Source organism: Aptenodytes forsteri, unplaced genomic scaffold (assembly GCF_000699145.1).
Source record: "Aptenodytes forsteri isolate BGI_AS27 unplaced genomic scaffold, ASM69914v1 Scaffold352, whole genome shotgun sequence".
Lineage (NCBI taxonomy): Eukaryota > Metazoa > Chordata > Aves > Sphenisciformes > Spheniscidae > Aptenodytes > Aptenodytes forsteri.
The window spans coordinates 1,062,410-1,078,147 of record NW_008794860.1 but is presented as its reverse complement, the minus strand read 5'-3'; the positions used below and the strand labels follow the sequence as shown (position 1 = coordinate 1,078,147).

Here is a 15,738-nt window from a genome sequence, read left to right as displayed (position 1 = left end):
TTGCACTGAAGTAGAATAGCTGTGAGTTACTTGCCTAAATGCTGATTTTTTTTTTTATTTTAGATGAAATTGAAATTGTATTTTTCTTCAAAGTAAGACTTAGTATGATATGGTACACATTGAAAATACATTGGTTTTGTTTTTGTATTTCATTTCCTGTTGTTACATGTCTCTAAGATTTACTGTATATGTGTTTCCCTTGCAGAGTAATGAGCTGTTCAGTGGACAGCCTTAAATTTACAGCGTCATGGAAAGGGCGAATACAGGAAGGCAAACTCCAAGTTAAGGTATTTTGCTAGGAAGTTTTACTAGAATTTTACGAGGATGTTTTATTAGCATAGTCCAAGCCATCCGTCCATAAACCTTCTGGAAAACTGAGCTATAAAGACATTGGTGTACCTGAGACACAAAGGCTGGTTAATGGTATACAGCTACAAAAATGGTAGTGCAAAAATTCTGCAGAAATGGGAGACGGAAAGCAGTTATCTTTTTACCCCTCCCTAGTCACAGTGCTTATTTAAAATTTAAAATTTAAAATTTGAACTTATTCTTGCTCCATTCTCTTCAACCTCCTCTTAGATAAAAACTGAAGCTGCAATTCCATTAGTTAATATCTAACTGTTGTCCAGAAAGTAGTTGTCCAGAAAGACTTGTGACATGTAGTAAGAGGAAATACACAAGTAAATCTGTAAGTCTAAGGCCACGTGTTAGCATTTGTCGAATCACTGAAAAGAGACTTCTAAGGAAGTAAACAAACCAAAGTAAACTATAATATGACTAGCTTTTGATATGATAAAGACCCAACAATTTTTTAATGGACACTCAAGGCTACAGCCAGCATCCATAAAGTCACTATTGATTGCTTAGACAGCAAAGTAGAGATCAATTTTCAAATGGTTTAGTTTAGCTTCTTAACATTTCAGGTGGCACTGCCACTTTGGCTGAATCCAGATCTCCTTGTAGGGAATTCACAGAGTTTTCTATGCTATGTCTTCCAACAGGTGTGTTGGTCCCATGATAATACTGCACAGCTCAAAGTGCTGTGTTCAGCACAGAGCACGGCACTTAAAACTGCATTCTCACAGAAACACGGGTGAATAATGCAGGGCACTCACCACGCAACTATGTACTGATATGCAGCTAAAGTAGAGAGATTGCTAGAGTAGAAGAGAGAAAGCAAGTGGCAGGGCACCTTCTCTAGTCTGATAATGCAGGCAGACACAAGGCTGTGGGAGATATTAGGGTTCTGCGCTGGCTGCTGACACTACCTAAAATTATTAATACAGAATGTGTAAGAATTCATATTCCTAAAATATTAATAGATTGTAAGGCCAGAAAAGATAACTGTAATCATCCAATCTGACCTTTATACAATACAGTGTTTTAATTTTGTTGAATTAATTCCTGTTTGAACTAGAGAATGTAATTTAGATAATTATTCAATCTTGGTATTTAAATAAGAGTAATGGTTGCCTACTTCATTTAATGAGAAGCAGATGGGGGTCTAGAACCTGGAGATAAATAAACCAAGGGACTTTTAGGGCAATGTGGTTCCCTGGGATAAACCTAGGATATGATAAACATTGGAGCCTGCAAATCACATGTTCTGAGGTTCCAGATTCAGCCAAGACTTCTAAGTCTATAGCAGTGAGCCAAAATTGAGTTTCACATCTCAGACCACTCATTCTAGTAGGCTATCAGCTGCAGATCCTAGAAGTCTGGACTTCTTCAAAACAATCCTACCATCTTTGAAAAATGTCAGAAGTCAATGTCAAATACCTGAACTCTATGCATGAATAATATTATCTAAGTATTTTCATATGCTAAAAAATATTACAATAGCTTACAGTTGCTAGATTGAAATAGCTGCTTGGAAACTAAAGAAGTAAAGGGTAATGAGAGGAAAGAGTTTTATAACAACACTGCAGTTAGGTGTATTGAAGCTTATAATCCTTTGTTATGTGCAAATTTATGTGGTAGATTTTTGGTAATATTAGTTAGAACACACTGTTAGCAGTCACTGTTATATGTAGGTGTGCTGGTTTTGGCTGGGGTAGAGTTGATTTTCTTCGTAGTAGCTAGTATGGAGTTATGTTTTGGATTTGTGATGAAAACAGTGGTGATAACACAGGGATGTTTTAGTTACTGCTGAGCAGTGCTTACACAGTGTCAAGGCCTTTTCTGCTCCTCACCCCACACACCAAGTGACGTCATGCTCAGCATATAAAGCTGGGGGAAGAAGAAGGAAGGGGGGATGTTCGGAGTGATGGCATTTGTCTACCCAAGTAACCGTTACGCGTGATGGAGCCCTGCTTTCCTGGAGATGGCTGAACACCTGCCTGCCGATGGGAAGTAGGGAATGAATTCCTTGTTTTGCTTTGCTCGTGTGCGTGGCTTTTGCTTTCCCTATTAAACTGTCTTGATCTCAACCCACGAGTTTTCTCCCTTTTACCCTTCCGATTCTCTCCCCCATCCCATTGTGGGGGGAGTGAGCAAGTGGCTGTGTGATGCTTAGTTGTTGGCTGGGGTTAAACCACGACAGTAGGCAAAAAGGTTAACATATATTCTCTATTGCTTTACAAGAATGAGTCTTATGTTCCAAGAGGAATAAAAAATAAAAAGATAATTTTGTTTAAGAGCAAATTATCTGCCACAGGAATAGTAGAAGCAGTTAGGTGAGTGGTTACTTTTAATAAAAGGTAAGAATCCTGTCAAGTTTACTCACTTGATTTGAATATTATCCTTTTCTCAGTAAGAGCAGTATTCAGTGAATCTGTATTAGTAAGTATTCACAAGTATCTTCACTGCTCCTTTGAATCTTTGATGTACAGAAAGGCTTTGGAACCCTTTACCATGCTAAATATTTAGATTCCTTTCCATGAGTCCTTCCTCATGCCCATGGAGAACTGGGGAGAAACTTTCACATTAGTAAAGTTAAATACCTCATGAAGTGTAACTAGGGCATAAAAATGTCAGTGATTCAGAAAAACCATCCTCTGAAATGTGTCTTGTTTGATAAGGATCCTCTGGATTGCACATTAAGCTTGGTTCACATGAGCAATATGAATTTTAATACTGGTAAAGTTAATGTTGTATCTGCAGTTTCAAGAATTCAGGCTAACCTTATAGAATGGGGAGCTATTTTGAGTGGGGACTCAAAAAAAAATTCAATCAGCAGAATAGGTAAGTCCTTAAACACATGTTGTGGTGAGGTAGGTGGGACCCTGTTTTATCCCACCTGACTTTAGATACCTAAATTGGAAATTGGAGTTTACCAGCCTCATTTTGTCAATGAAGAAAGACATGCACCAGTTCAGATCTTAAATGAGTTAACTTTCAGGAGATACCTGTCTTTCTCCACTGACAGGAGAAAATCTACAATTGCTATGGTCCTGCAATAGTAGTTTTGGTCAATTGCCTGAAGGTAAAAGGTTTTGTTTTTTTTTAAAACCTGTCACATTTTTGAAGTTTAAATAAACAGGTATCATGGAGACATAAAGTTCAGGAAAGAATTATTTAAAGATTTTCCAGATGTTATGCAAAAAATATGTTAAGTTTATACAATGCTGTTATGAAGAACACCAGTTATCTACATGATTAAAGATGATATCATCATTGTATAAAAGCACCAGTGCGGATAAGAAGATCTCTTTCATAGAAAGTGTAATACACAAATGGAAAATCTTACATAGGAGTGAAATAGAAGAAAACAAAGTGTAATCACAACAGGATGTTGTGAAAACAAGGTGGAAAGTGTTAGCAAAAAAATAACATGTCTACTTTTGCTGGCTTAGGCTGCACATGATACAGTTAAATACATACGATCCTCGGTGAACTGGACCACTGCAAGTTTGACATTGTGTATCTCAGCCTTATACTTAACTGTTACTTCCTCATTGGATATCCTTCTGTCTGCAGATAAGGCTACTGAGAATTTTTTCCCATTTAAAAACTCAGTTCATAAGCAAAAGGAGATCTGTTTCCATTTCAGTTGTGTGCAGAAGATAACTGAAATAAATGTATAATGTTTCTTGGCATCCTATTGTATATGCATCTATGAATGTAGTTAATAGTATATATGCATAGACATACTTTTGTGTCTACACAAATACCTTTTTTTGTTCCCTTTGGAAATTTTCTTTCCATTATAATTTATTGTGTTTCAGTTTAGAACCTGCCTGATCATACAGCTCTTTGTCTATAAGATAAACTCAGATATACCCAATCCTGCTGTTTTCCTCCCCTTTGGCAACTTTCAGGTCTTCAGATTATATTATCGAAGTGGCATGAACCTGCATTCATTTCTCTTTGCTAAGCCACTCTCTTCTTACATAAGATAGATCTTCAAACTATCAGAAAGTTTGTGATTAAATAATTGGTAGAATTGGTAAATAGGATTTATTTTTGTCAGAAGATTTGATTTGTTGATACTGCATGTTCCTTCTTCACATGATTCAGACTGCAGGTTTAAAATTGGATCTCTCACATCCCCGACAAGAACCAGATCATGGTATAGGCTATTCTGAGGTTTATCAGTCTCAATTTATGCTAATGGTACTATTTCACTTTGTGTGACTGTTTCCACCGAGAGACTTGATCCTGTACTCACATGGCTGGGGGATTCTGTTTTGGGATGTGGGAGAGTCGTGCTCAAGTCCCTGAATCAATGGATATTTAATTATTCTAATAGAATATCTTTGTTGAAGGATTGGAACAATTAAGAATGCGGATGAACATTGAATTTAAAGCTAAAATTCACACATACTTTGTATAACTGTCTTAGTCACACTGTCAATTAGTGACTGTTTTGAAGACCTGTTCTTTGAGATTCTTTTTCTTGCCTTTAATTTTAGAAGTTTTTGATGGTTTGTTCTGATAAGGAAAAGACGGTGGAAATCTCATTATGATCTGTATGATGAAAATGCTTTTTCAGTCTTCCTGCACATTTGCACGTATGTTGTGGGGTAGGTCTCTCCTAGTAGGATGTGATGAATATTTGATTTAGAATCAATCTGTATAAAATTACACTTTCTTTAATATCACTTCAGATTGCTATAACAAAAGGTACTGAAAATGTATGGCTATTGCAATATAATCACATATTGATATGCAAATACATCTCTTCTGTTTGCTTTGTGCACTGATTGTGCTGTTGTACCAAAGCAGGTAGTCAGTCATTCCTTTTGGCATTCCATTTTCTGTTATTGTAGAAAAGAGCGAAAGAAAGGAAGAAACATGGTAAGAGACTTTTTGGGTAGTAAGTACTATGAGCTTGGGTAGAGCTTAATGTAAATAGTGAAAAACAAAAATTTATTGCAAGACTATAATATTCAAATACATAATATCAGCATTAATATCAAAACTATGCTTTTAGCGATTGACAGAAATACTATTATAAAGCATCCTGAGAGGTCTTTTTTTACAGTATACCTCCATCCTGAAATATCAAGAAATTAATGATGGAGGCCTGTAGAGGTAATGAAGTGAAAATATGACGTCCTGAAGTCTGATGTAGTTTGTATCATTTCGTGGGAAATTATGGCATTAGATAGTAAGGAAAAATTAATTGCAGAGAATTTGAAATTTTGGAAACAGAGGTGCTTTGGACCATGGTATCAGCACACTTTCTACAAATGTACTTTAAAGAAACAATCTGCAATGTGTAACAATAGCTTTTTTGAAACTAAACTAGTACCAATAGTTGCAAAATGCCAAGTACTTTGCAAGAATTAAAATTTTCAAAATTGTGGTCAATTCCAGCCATTACTCTGAGCTGAGTTGCAAAAATACTATGCATGCTAATTATAGATACTGTGAAATCCATGTCCTTCATAGTAGTTGTAATTTCTTTACACTGTTTATCATAAAAATGAGAACACAGCTATGGGAGTACTCAGCCAAACAGTATCTGAAAGGACATTGTTCTGGTGTTTTATTTTATTCAGTGTCTTTTAATATTGAAACAAAATCAAAATTTTGGTCTTCATCTTCAAAGGAGTTTCTATGATTGGTTGAAGTTTTCCAGGAGATCAAATGATGTTATTTTACATAACTATAATGTAAAAGGAACTGCCAATATCAAAAGAAGAAATGTGTGAGCAGCAGAAAGAGATTTTTCAATAGGTGACCCACTTCTATAGAAACTTCTTTTAGAGATGTTCAGGATGGCCAGACCTTTGAACACCCTAACAATAAATTTTAAAACCTTTTCATCAGACCAGTCTTCCCTCAATAACTTTGCCAAACTCACATTTGTATCAGACTAACCTCCATAACAAAATTCCCTGCAGAATGCAGGAAGGGCAGAAAGAAGAACATATGAGATGAATCTTTCTAATATTTGTGTGATAGGGATAAATAAGAGCTTTGAAAGCATTCAATCAGAAGTGTAGTGAGATAAAGTGTAATCTAGGACCTGTGCGTATAATAAAGTGAGGCCTTAAGTATCAATGTTAACAACAGAGAGCAGTAGGAAGGAGTCTGTGGGAAAGCCTCAGTATAATCATTAGTAAGACTTTGTTCCTTTTGTGCCTTCTATGATATTTTTCTTCATATTCTTTGTTCTTGCAAGGCAGAAGAAGTGGCACTGGAATGTATATAGGCTATCATTAAAGACTATTGACACCCAAACTTCTTTTTTACTAGATAAAGGCAGCTTTTTCCAAAATCTCTCTGCGTGGAGAGATTTTGAGTTTGAGAAGAAACAATACAAAATATCAAATGTTAACACCATACCTTAAAAGCAACAGACCTGAAAATCTTAGGGAAGATTCAAAGGAAAGATCACAATGAACTTGGCAGGAGAAGGGAGAGGAGTGTCACACTTTCATAATGAAGAAAAGACCTTAAGCTTTTGACAAGAGGTTGAAGGAGAAAAAAAGTTTTTGCAGTTCCAAATACAAAGTCTGAAAAATGTAATTCATTTCACTGAGGCCTTGTTATAATAATTTGTGGAAATTAAAGTTAGAGAAAAAGTCATACTGCTCTGAGCTTTCCATTTGGGGTTGTTTTGGTTCAGGTTATCCACAGTTTTGGAGGCTTTACTGTGAGTCCTAGTCTGTATGGAGCACAGATTGCTTCAAAGAATGTTGCCACTTCTCCGGTCACTGTCTGTCCAAGGTGAAACACAGCTTTTTTCTATAGCTTTTTAAAATGCGATCTTTTATAACCTTTTTTTCATGATAGAATATGTATATATGCATCTTGCACATTGTAAGAAAGAGTCTTTAGCTCAGAGTTAGAACAGAAATATGACTTTAAAGAAGCAAATTTTTGAAGACTGCAATGCCTGTATATAATCAAAAGAATAATTAGTTATTAAAAATGCAAAACGTAATCTTAGCTAGCATAGAGTTAGTAGAGTATTAACAAAAAAACCCCAACACTTGGGAGCAAAGCATTGCTTTTCAAGCATGACAGTAACCCCCATTGTGTTACTATTAATTGCAACTTTTCTTGTCAAATAAATATTTTTAGAATACTGTAATTACCTAAGCAAATTATTTCCGTTACATCTTCTATGATACTGATCTTCATTGTAACATCATACTTAACCACTTTTTAAAATTTAGTACACTTTTTAAAATTTCTTGCAAGAGAAAATGTATTAGAAAATGATACTTTTCTCCATTTTGGCTATGTGGTCACTCATCCAGTTTCCAACAGCATTGTATTTCCTAGTTCCAGCACCGCGTTATGAACCTTGTGTTTGGTGAAAGCCTGCCTCAGTATTATGTATTTAATTCAGGCCTTTAGTATGATAATATAACAGACATGATTTTCAGATTGTAGCTTCTGTTAGACATCTGCTCCAGCTTAAGATTTATCCTTTTAAAAAGCTGCATGAAAGTTATTACTGAGTTAAGTTTTATTATTGCTAAAATTGAAGTTCTCACTTCAGCAGGCCAAACTATTATTATTATTTATACTGGCAAACTATTATTATTTGTACTGGGAAAATAAAATGATCAACAGATATTGAACATTTTATTTGGAAGATATCCAGAATAGATATCATTGTCATTAATTTTTGCAGGACTTCAGTGAAGAAAAAACAAGAATGTTTAGTTCAGAGGCTGAAATTTAATTTACTAATTAAAAGAAAGCACTTAAAATGTTACATATAAAGCATTGCATAGTTACTTATGGGAGCATATGGGATTCTTATTTATTTTTTCCAAACAGTATTTTATCTAAGAAATCTTGAGTTATATTAAATAAAATTTTCTCTCATATTATTTCAATATATTTTGTTTGCCTCTGCAGAAGCTGTGTAATTGTGCTTTCCATTCTTTGAAAGCTGTGCTTAGACTTCCAAGCAGGAAGTCATGCTTATTTCAGTGATTGTTCTTCTCTTCTTCTTGACATTGTAATGATTGTGTACTTGGCTGTTGCTATCGTATTTCCATTAATCTAATGCCAGGCAACTGCAGTTTCATAAATGATGACATTTACAGGTATTTTTCTCTAAAATTTCAAAGAATGTGAATCCAAATCAGAGGAAGTTCACGACGGAGTGTGGTCCAGATCTTGCTTTTAAATCATGTTTCCTATTTTCACACAGAACATTACAATAATTAGTTTCCTGTTATTGAAAAAGTTGGTCACAGTAAAAAGGATCATCATTTATTAAAGCACAGTAATCATTACTGACATTTCAAGTCTGTTACATATGTTTGAATATTTTATATTTCCATGGCAGATCAGTGGCTTACAACTGGAAGGCTGCAGTTTTGATGGAAGTCGACTTTCAGAAAATCTTCATGATTCTCCCAGTGTGTCATCTGTTCTCCCTTGTTACATGGCCTGGATTCCACAGGTACTAAATTATTAAAATCCCTAAACTTTCAAGACCCATAATTTGCTTTTTTCTGTGTAGTAGCTTTTCAGTATCATGTTACTGACCTGTTTTCCCCATCATTTCAAAATAAAAATCCCTTTCTTTAATAGGAAAAGCAGTTACTTCTTTTCTATAAAACAAGAACTTATCATTTTGTCAATATTTTTTAGCTTCTTTTGCTTAGATTAAGACAATGCTTTATTTCAGTCATACCTTTGTTTCCTTGTCTTTTAAAAAACATTAACATGTTTTCAAAAGTGTATTTAGTAAATGTATACATGGGTTTGGGAGTTCTTTCCTAGAATATATTTTCTTCGCGTTTTAAACATTAAATTAAAATGCAATAGCAATAAAAAGATAGAGAACATGATGTGATTTGTAAGCAAAGAAAGCCTTTCCCCTGCTTACACTAATTTAAAAAAATGCCAATGCTTGCAGAACTATGTAAGATGAAAGTGAGGTAGTCCAAACAGTAAAAATTGTTACTGCTTCTGCTCTCCAATTATAATAGCAATCTCTGATAAATAAAGCAAAAAGTTACACAGAACTTATTCAAGGATGTGTAGGAATAACAAATTCATATACTTACAGTCTTATATACTTACAGTCTTATAACTAAAAGAAAGCTTATTGTAGAATTAATCTCATCTAAATTTAGCTGTCTAAAAGTTAATTGCCCGGTATGACTCAGTTGCGTTAGCTCCTACTTTGGTCTCAGTAAAAGATAGGCATCTCAGGAAGTCCGTCCCATCATAAGGTAACTGGGATAAATCTCTGTCTAGTTGTGACTCTAGAGACAGCCTAGACCGCTAACTCGGGGACAGTGAGAAGAATCCCACAGGTGAAAGACAGGTGAGAAGAATCCCACATGCAGATCTAAAAGAAAATATATTAAGACTTTTACACCAAAAATCAAGTGTAAATGTAGAAAGTGAGAAATAGGGGTGGATGCAGCTTTTCCCACTTCTTTATCACAATAAATAAAATTAGCAGGATATAAAAAATGAAGAATAATGTCAACTTTTATCCTGTTCTGTAGACATTAACTCATCAAGCAAATGAATTTATTAACTGGAGGAGTTTGTTACTTGCAACCTAGAGAACTCTGCAGAGTTCTCTCTTCCTAGAGAAGAACCTTCCTAGAGAAGGCCAGGTTTGGTTAGAAGAATGTTAAAGAAAAAAGTTCACTGGACCCAAGTAGTTGAAATTTCAGTTAGAATTGAGTTTATTAATTATCATAAATTATGGCAATGGTGAGATTTGTGGTATATTGTGATAGATATTATGCAAGGAGCTCCATTGCTAACACACTACTCTATCCCAACTTTTTTTTTTTTTTTCTCATTGTTATTTCCAGCACTGGAAGTATAGCATTATATTATAGTACAGCATTAGGAGTATAATGGTCAAGATTTAGACTTCGAACACAGATTCTTAAGTGTTTTTCTGAATAGCAGTCTATATTCTTTAAACCTCAAAGATAAGACCCAGAAGTTACATGTGACATCAGCAGAGAGCTTTATCTATAAAACATAGAAGTGAGATAGTTCAATAATCAGTGAATTAAACTTCTTCCAGTGAACTTCATATTTGAAATAAATAGCAACTGAAGTCTTTGTGCTGGAAAAAAATATAATTCTTTTAAAACACAGGCCAAAACTTGTCAACTGCCCAGATTTTAAATATAAAGTATTTCTAAGGAGAGCATTTCTGAATTGCTCTGCCCTTAAGTTGTTTTGCTATGGGCTTCACTGTAAAAATTGACCACAATCAAACACTGTGCTCAGAAACCAAGGCAGAATTGGGACATTATGTACTTCCCCTTATCTCATTATGCTCTCACTAGGAGAATAGTGCGTGAAGTAGAACATATTATCTTAGGATCCTTAGGTTTTGAATTTGTTTTCTTTTCCCCATAAATGCCTCTTATGAAATCTAGTGAGCAAAAATCTATATATTTATAAGTCAATGCTTTGAGGTCATTTTCAATCAAACTAAAATAAAGTGAACTCTCTGGAAAAAAAAAAAAAAGAAGCCTACAGGATTTCTCTGAGAGAACCCCCTCTAAATGCTGCAATGCTCAAAATGGAGTATTTTGAGCTACTAACGTGATGCTTATTCTCATTAAACTGTGAAGGTCCTTTCCAGTTTTAATTCACTGATAGCTCCCAAGCTGTGAAGGGTGTCACTAAGGGGGATGGAACTGTGTGTGAGGCAGTCTAGACAAAGAGAGTTTTTGGACTGTGCGTAAGCCAAGGACATAAGATTTGTGGTTCAGAAAGACTTTCACAGAATGGTTTTAACCCTCAAATAATGTGATTCCTTAAAATATCAGTGGGATTGAGAAAGGCACGAGAACAGCTGTTTTGATCCAAAAAGGTGTAAAAAGAGGTCTTTGAAGGCAAACTGGCCAATTTTTGGCCTCCCAGCTTTGGCAAAACTAAAATTCTCTGATTAACATTTTACTCTCAGACTGGCCAGCATTTTGTCTTCTTCAGTAGTGTTAACCAAGGGATAAATGTGGTAAGTATAAGCCTTCTGAGAACAGCTGAGTTCTTTTGACAGACTTCTGATTATTAAGTTATTCCATACAACTCTTACAGTGCACACACCTTCTGTAGGGATTTAAACACTGATGTTCAAAAGACATGCGAAGTTGATTTTCAAAAGGAACAACAAAATTCTTCAGAAATGGCTTACACTTGACATGCAAGGCAAAGTCCTAGAAACAGTTATTGTTTGCATGTTTCCTTTTTCCTGTTTTTAGTTATTTTCTAATATTGGAGCTTCACTAACTCACATTTGGTGTGATTTGCATTAAAAAGGCCCTCATTTTTGTTTCAAATTCCTTTCTGACAAGTGTGCTGCTTTGTTGTTTGATTCTTGAAAATCTTCTGATATTTTCCAGTTGACAGGAAGGGAGATTTTGAGTGTGACGGAAAACATGCTTAATATATATCAGTTGAATCAAACCCTGAATTATTTACACTAAATAAATACATCATGGGTTGAAACCCAAATTACATGCTGTAGGAAGTCTAGACTGAGTCTATAGTCATGCATAGGGACAATGCCCTGTGCAAAGCCCTAGGAGGAAAGTACGTCCGAGGCGCACACGGTTTGTTGTACAGAAAGCAGAGAGGAGCTGTTACTGTTCTCAGAGTAGAGCATTGCTTGCTCATCAGGATACAGACTGAGAGGTAAAGCCATGGCTCCAACCAAGGTCCTTCCCTAAGTAGTGTTTACAATATAATTGTAATCTTTGTAATAGTAGTACTGCTAATGCTGTGCAGTAGGAAAGTACATGTATAGGAGAATACAAATTATAAATTAATTCAGCCGGAAGTTCAAAGCACTCCATTCAAATCTGAGTGCTTAAAGTTAACTTGATAATACCCTATTTAGGCACTTAACGGAAATAGCCTGTTTTCCAGAAGTGCCAAAGAACCCCAGCTGCGACTGTGATCAGTATTAGTATGAAAGACATTTAAAAAAAAAAAAAAATCAAAAAGTCATCAAACCTGCTTTTTTTTTTACTAATAATGTAACTTTTTACATATGCTTGCATGTCTTGAAGGGAATTTAGGCTTTTTGTTTGTTTGTTTTAAGTCCTGGTCTAACTAAATTGTGGTTAATACTTCTGGGTTCCTCTTAATGTCCTGCATTAAGCGGGAGCCCTGTGAGGCTCTAATGTAAGGTATAGTAGCTCTCTCTGTATCAGAGAACAATTTTTCTATTTAGATTCACTGATGTTAGAAATCATTGTTTAAATCCAAAAAGTAGCCTGGAAAGCGTGGGGTAAGATTTTTTTGGGTGCAGTTCCTGAAGTAGCCCACTTGCAAGTGTTTCAGATGCGGATCACAACTGGGGCTGCATTACAGGAGGAGCAGCAGGGTTATGCTGCAGGGGGTGGAGGAGGTGAGGCAGCAGGGCTTGCCCAGAGCACTGGCTGCTCCAGGACTCCAGCCTGCCTGGGTTAGCAGCTCCCTGCGGTACAGCGCTGGCGCTCCCAAGGGGCCTTCTCCCCTCTGGGAACTGTTCAATGCTTCCCTTGCAGAAGCTTTTGACAAGTAATTTTTGGGGTTTTTAACAAATGAAGATGTTGCTATGTAGTTCATGGGATCACCCCTATTACATACTTTCTTGTGTTTTCAGTTTAACAAACTGGAGAGAAAAAGTAGAGGCTTAGTTATGGAGTAGTCTGGCAAATTTTCTGAAGTCTCTGCTTTGTTAGTAATCCTTCTCCTTTGTAGCCTTGACCAAGAGTTGCCTGTCCAAGGCTGCAGTGTCTAAACTGTATCTTAGGATCCAGCTTTAGATACCATATCATTGGAGATTATTCCTTTCTCATGTTTTTTTGTCTGCTTAAGTGATAACTAAGTGCTTGTTTGTTGACAGGATGCATATGGTCCATATTCTCCAGAGGAATGCATATCTTTACCAGTCTACACTAGCATGGAGAGAGACCGTGTGGTGACAAATATTGATGTACCTTGTGGAGGAAACCAAGACCAGTGGATTCAATGTGGTGCTGCTTTATTTTTAAAAAATCAGTAATCTGAAACTGCATTAAATTAACTCTTGAAGTTAAAAATCATTTAAATATTTCAGTTGTTTCTTATTAGAAGAAAACTTTAGATTCATTGCTTATTCATTTTTAAAGCAACGGTTTATAAATTCCCCTGTTTATTTTTTAAGATATATAAAATTAATTCTAGTTGAATAGAACTTCATTGTATCTTTGTGGGATATTGTAAAAGTTAACATGGCACTATTCAGCAAACTGTTAATTTGTGCTGTTTCTCTAGGTTGTAATGTGCTGTATTTCTTTCTCAGTTGCTGAAATCTCTTATGTTTTGTGCATAAATATTGAATATAAATTCAAAGTCAGCCTTTTTTCCTTATCTTTTTTGAACTGTTATTCTTATGCCTCTTTATTTAATAAAATAAAATGATAAAATTTACCTGTTGTAATTGAAATTGAATGTTTTACTTGAATATAAAAATCAGGATAAATGTTTCAGTCTCTTTTAATGATGTTTGACTTGTAATCATATTTCTTTGTATTGGTAGTAAATAATAGGAGCTTCATGAACTTCATGTGGAGTTACAGATTCAGTTAGACTACCATCATGGATGTTATCTAGAAGTTACTGAAAAAGCATTTTATGAAACTATACTAAATTCCAGGAGGAATGTGCACATAAATGCCCAAGATAGACAAACAATTCCTTAGACAAAGAGGTTTTCACCCAGTTGGTAAGTGATTGACAGACGGATATAATAATGCTTTTGGTCTGTGATGTGAGAGACCCCTGGAGTCGTGTTCTTAGTGCGGGATACTCAAGTTTGATTTCACTGATTCATGTTGGGATGCTGCCATAGCTTTGGTGTGCAGTTAGACAAAATCCCAAAAGAAGCAGGAAACCCAAAATCCAGTAGGAAACATCATTACTGAAGAATGATGAAGTCTCAACATAAGAATTGAAAGTGTCCAATTTTTAACTGCAATTGCAGTCTCACCTCATGAAGAGATTTTTAAAAGCCAGAAGCATAAAACCACTTTCTTTTTTTGCTTAGAAAACAAAACAGATCTCTTAGCTCTGATATCTCTGATAGATTTTATATTTATTTTAAAGTAGTATTTAAATTAAGACTATATTTCACTTGCTTGATAAATTTCATTGGTGGTTTGAGGGAGGGAGAAGGAAAACAGAAAAGATTGGCCATATCTTCAGGTTAGCTTCCTGAAAACAGTCTTTTTCTCTGGTCTGCTCTATTGTTCATCCCTTAAACTTGGTCTTTTGTCTTCTGTTTGGAAAGTTTCCCATTTTAATTCTTCTTCTAATAAAAAGATGTCCTAAAATAATTTGATACAAGTGCACATACATTTTAAAAATTGAATCCTATCTAAAAGCAGATTAGATTTACTTGATACTTTTCAGATAATTGTCTCTTCTTCCTTTGTACATTTGATTCTGATTCACTGAAGAATAAAAATGTAGCAAATTTGGAAAATAGTTGTCTGTGAAGAAAATTTTGGAAGAAAATGACAGTTTTCCTGGTAAAACATCACTGGGAGAGGAAACAAGTTTTACTGAGGGCAACTGTGCTTTCAATTCCCTCAGGCACATGTAAAGATCATGTTGCAACCTTCCCTTTTGGATCCAACATGTTTCCATAAAGCAGACTGGATTTTAGCTTTCGCATTTCTCAAAACTGAGGGATCTACTGGCTCCTATTAGTTCCAGCTTCTCTTTTGTGGACAGATAGAGAAATACAGATATTCAGATAACTACCTATGTCAGGGCAAAGATGTCTGGAAAATAGTCATCATATTCTAACCTACCATGCACAGAAAGTAGAGATCAGAAATGGAGTAGGTGGTTTTGACACTGTCTCCCACAGCCTTCTCCTAGAGAAGCTGGCGGCTCATGGCTTAGACAGGTGTACTCTGCGCTGGGTAAAAAACTGGCTGGACAGCCGGGCCCAAAGAGTTGTGGTGAATGGAGTTCAATCCAGTTGGCGGCCGGTCATGAGTGGTGTTCCCCAGGGCTCAGTTTTGGGGCCGGTCTTGTTTAATATCTTTATCAATGATCTGGATGAGGGGATCGAGTGCACCCTCAGTAAGTTTGCAGACGACACCAAGTTGGGCGGGAGTGTTGATCTGCTCGAGGGTAGGAAGGCTCTGCAGAGGGACCTGGACAGGCTGGATCGATGGGCCCAGGCCAACTGTATGAGGTTCAACAAGGCCAAGTGCCGGGTCCTGCACTTCGGCCACAACAACCCCATGCAGCGCTACAGGCTTGGGGAAGAGTGGCTGGAAAGCTGCCTGTCGGAAAAGGACCTGGGGGTGCTGGTCGACAGCCGGCTGAACATGAGCCGGCAGTGTGCCCAGG

General features: G+C 36.0%; 1 protein-coding gene across 1 annotated transcript in view; it reads left to right on the top strand.

Annotated features, from left to right (window-relative positions):
* Positions 1-13,434, top strand: part of DYNC2H1 (dynein cytoplasmic 2 heavy chain 1) — a 202,261-nt gene extending 188,827 nt beyond the window's left edge. Inside the window, exons 87-89 of the mRNA XM_009274630.1 lie at positions 206-287; positions 8,702-8,818; positions 13,238-13,434. Of these exons, the coding sequence (XP_009272905.1) occupies positions 206-287; positions 8,702-8,818; positions 13,238-13,396 (358 nt within the window). The 3' untranslated portion in view covers positions 13,397-13,434. The remainder of the gene's footprint in view (positions 1-205; positions 288-8,701; positions 8,819-13,237) is intronic.
* Positions 13,435-15,738: the final 2,304 nt, after the last annotated feature.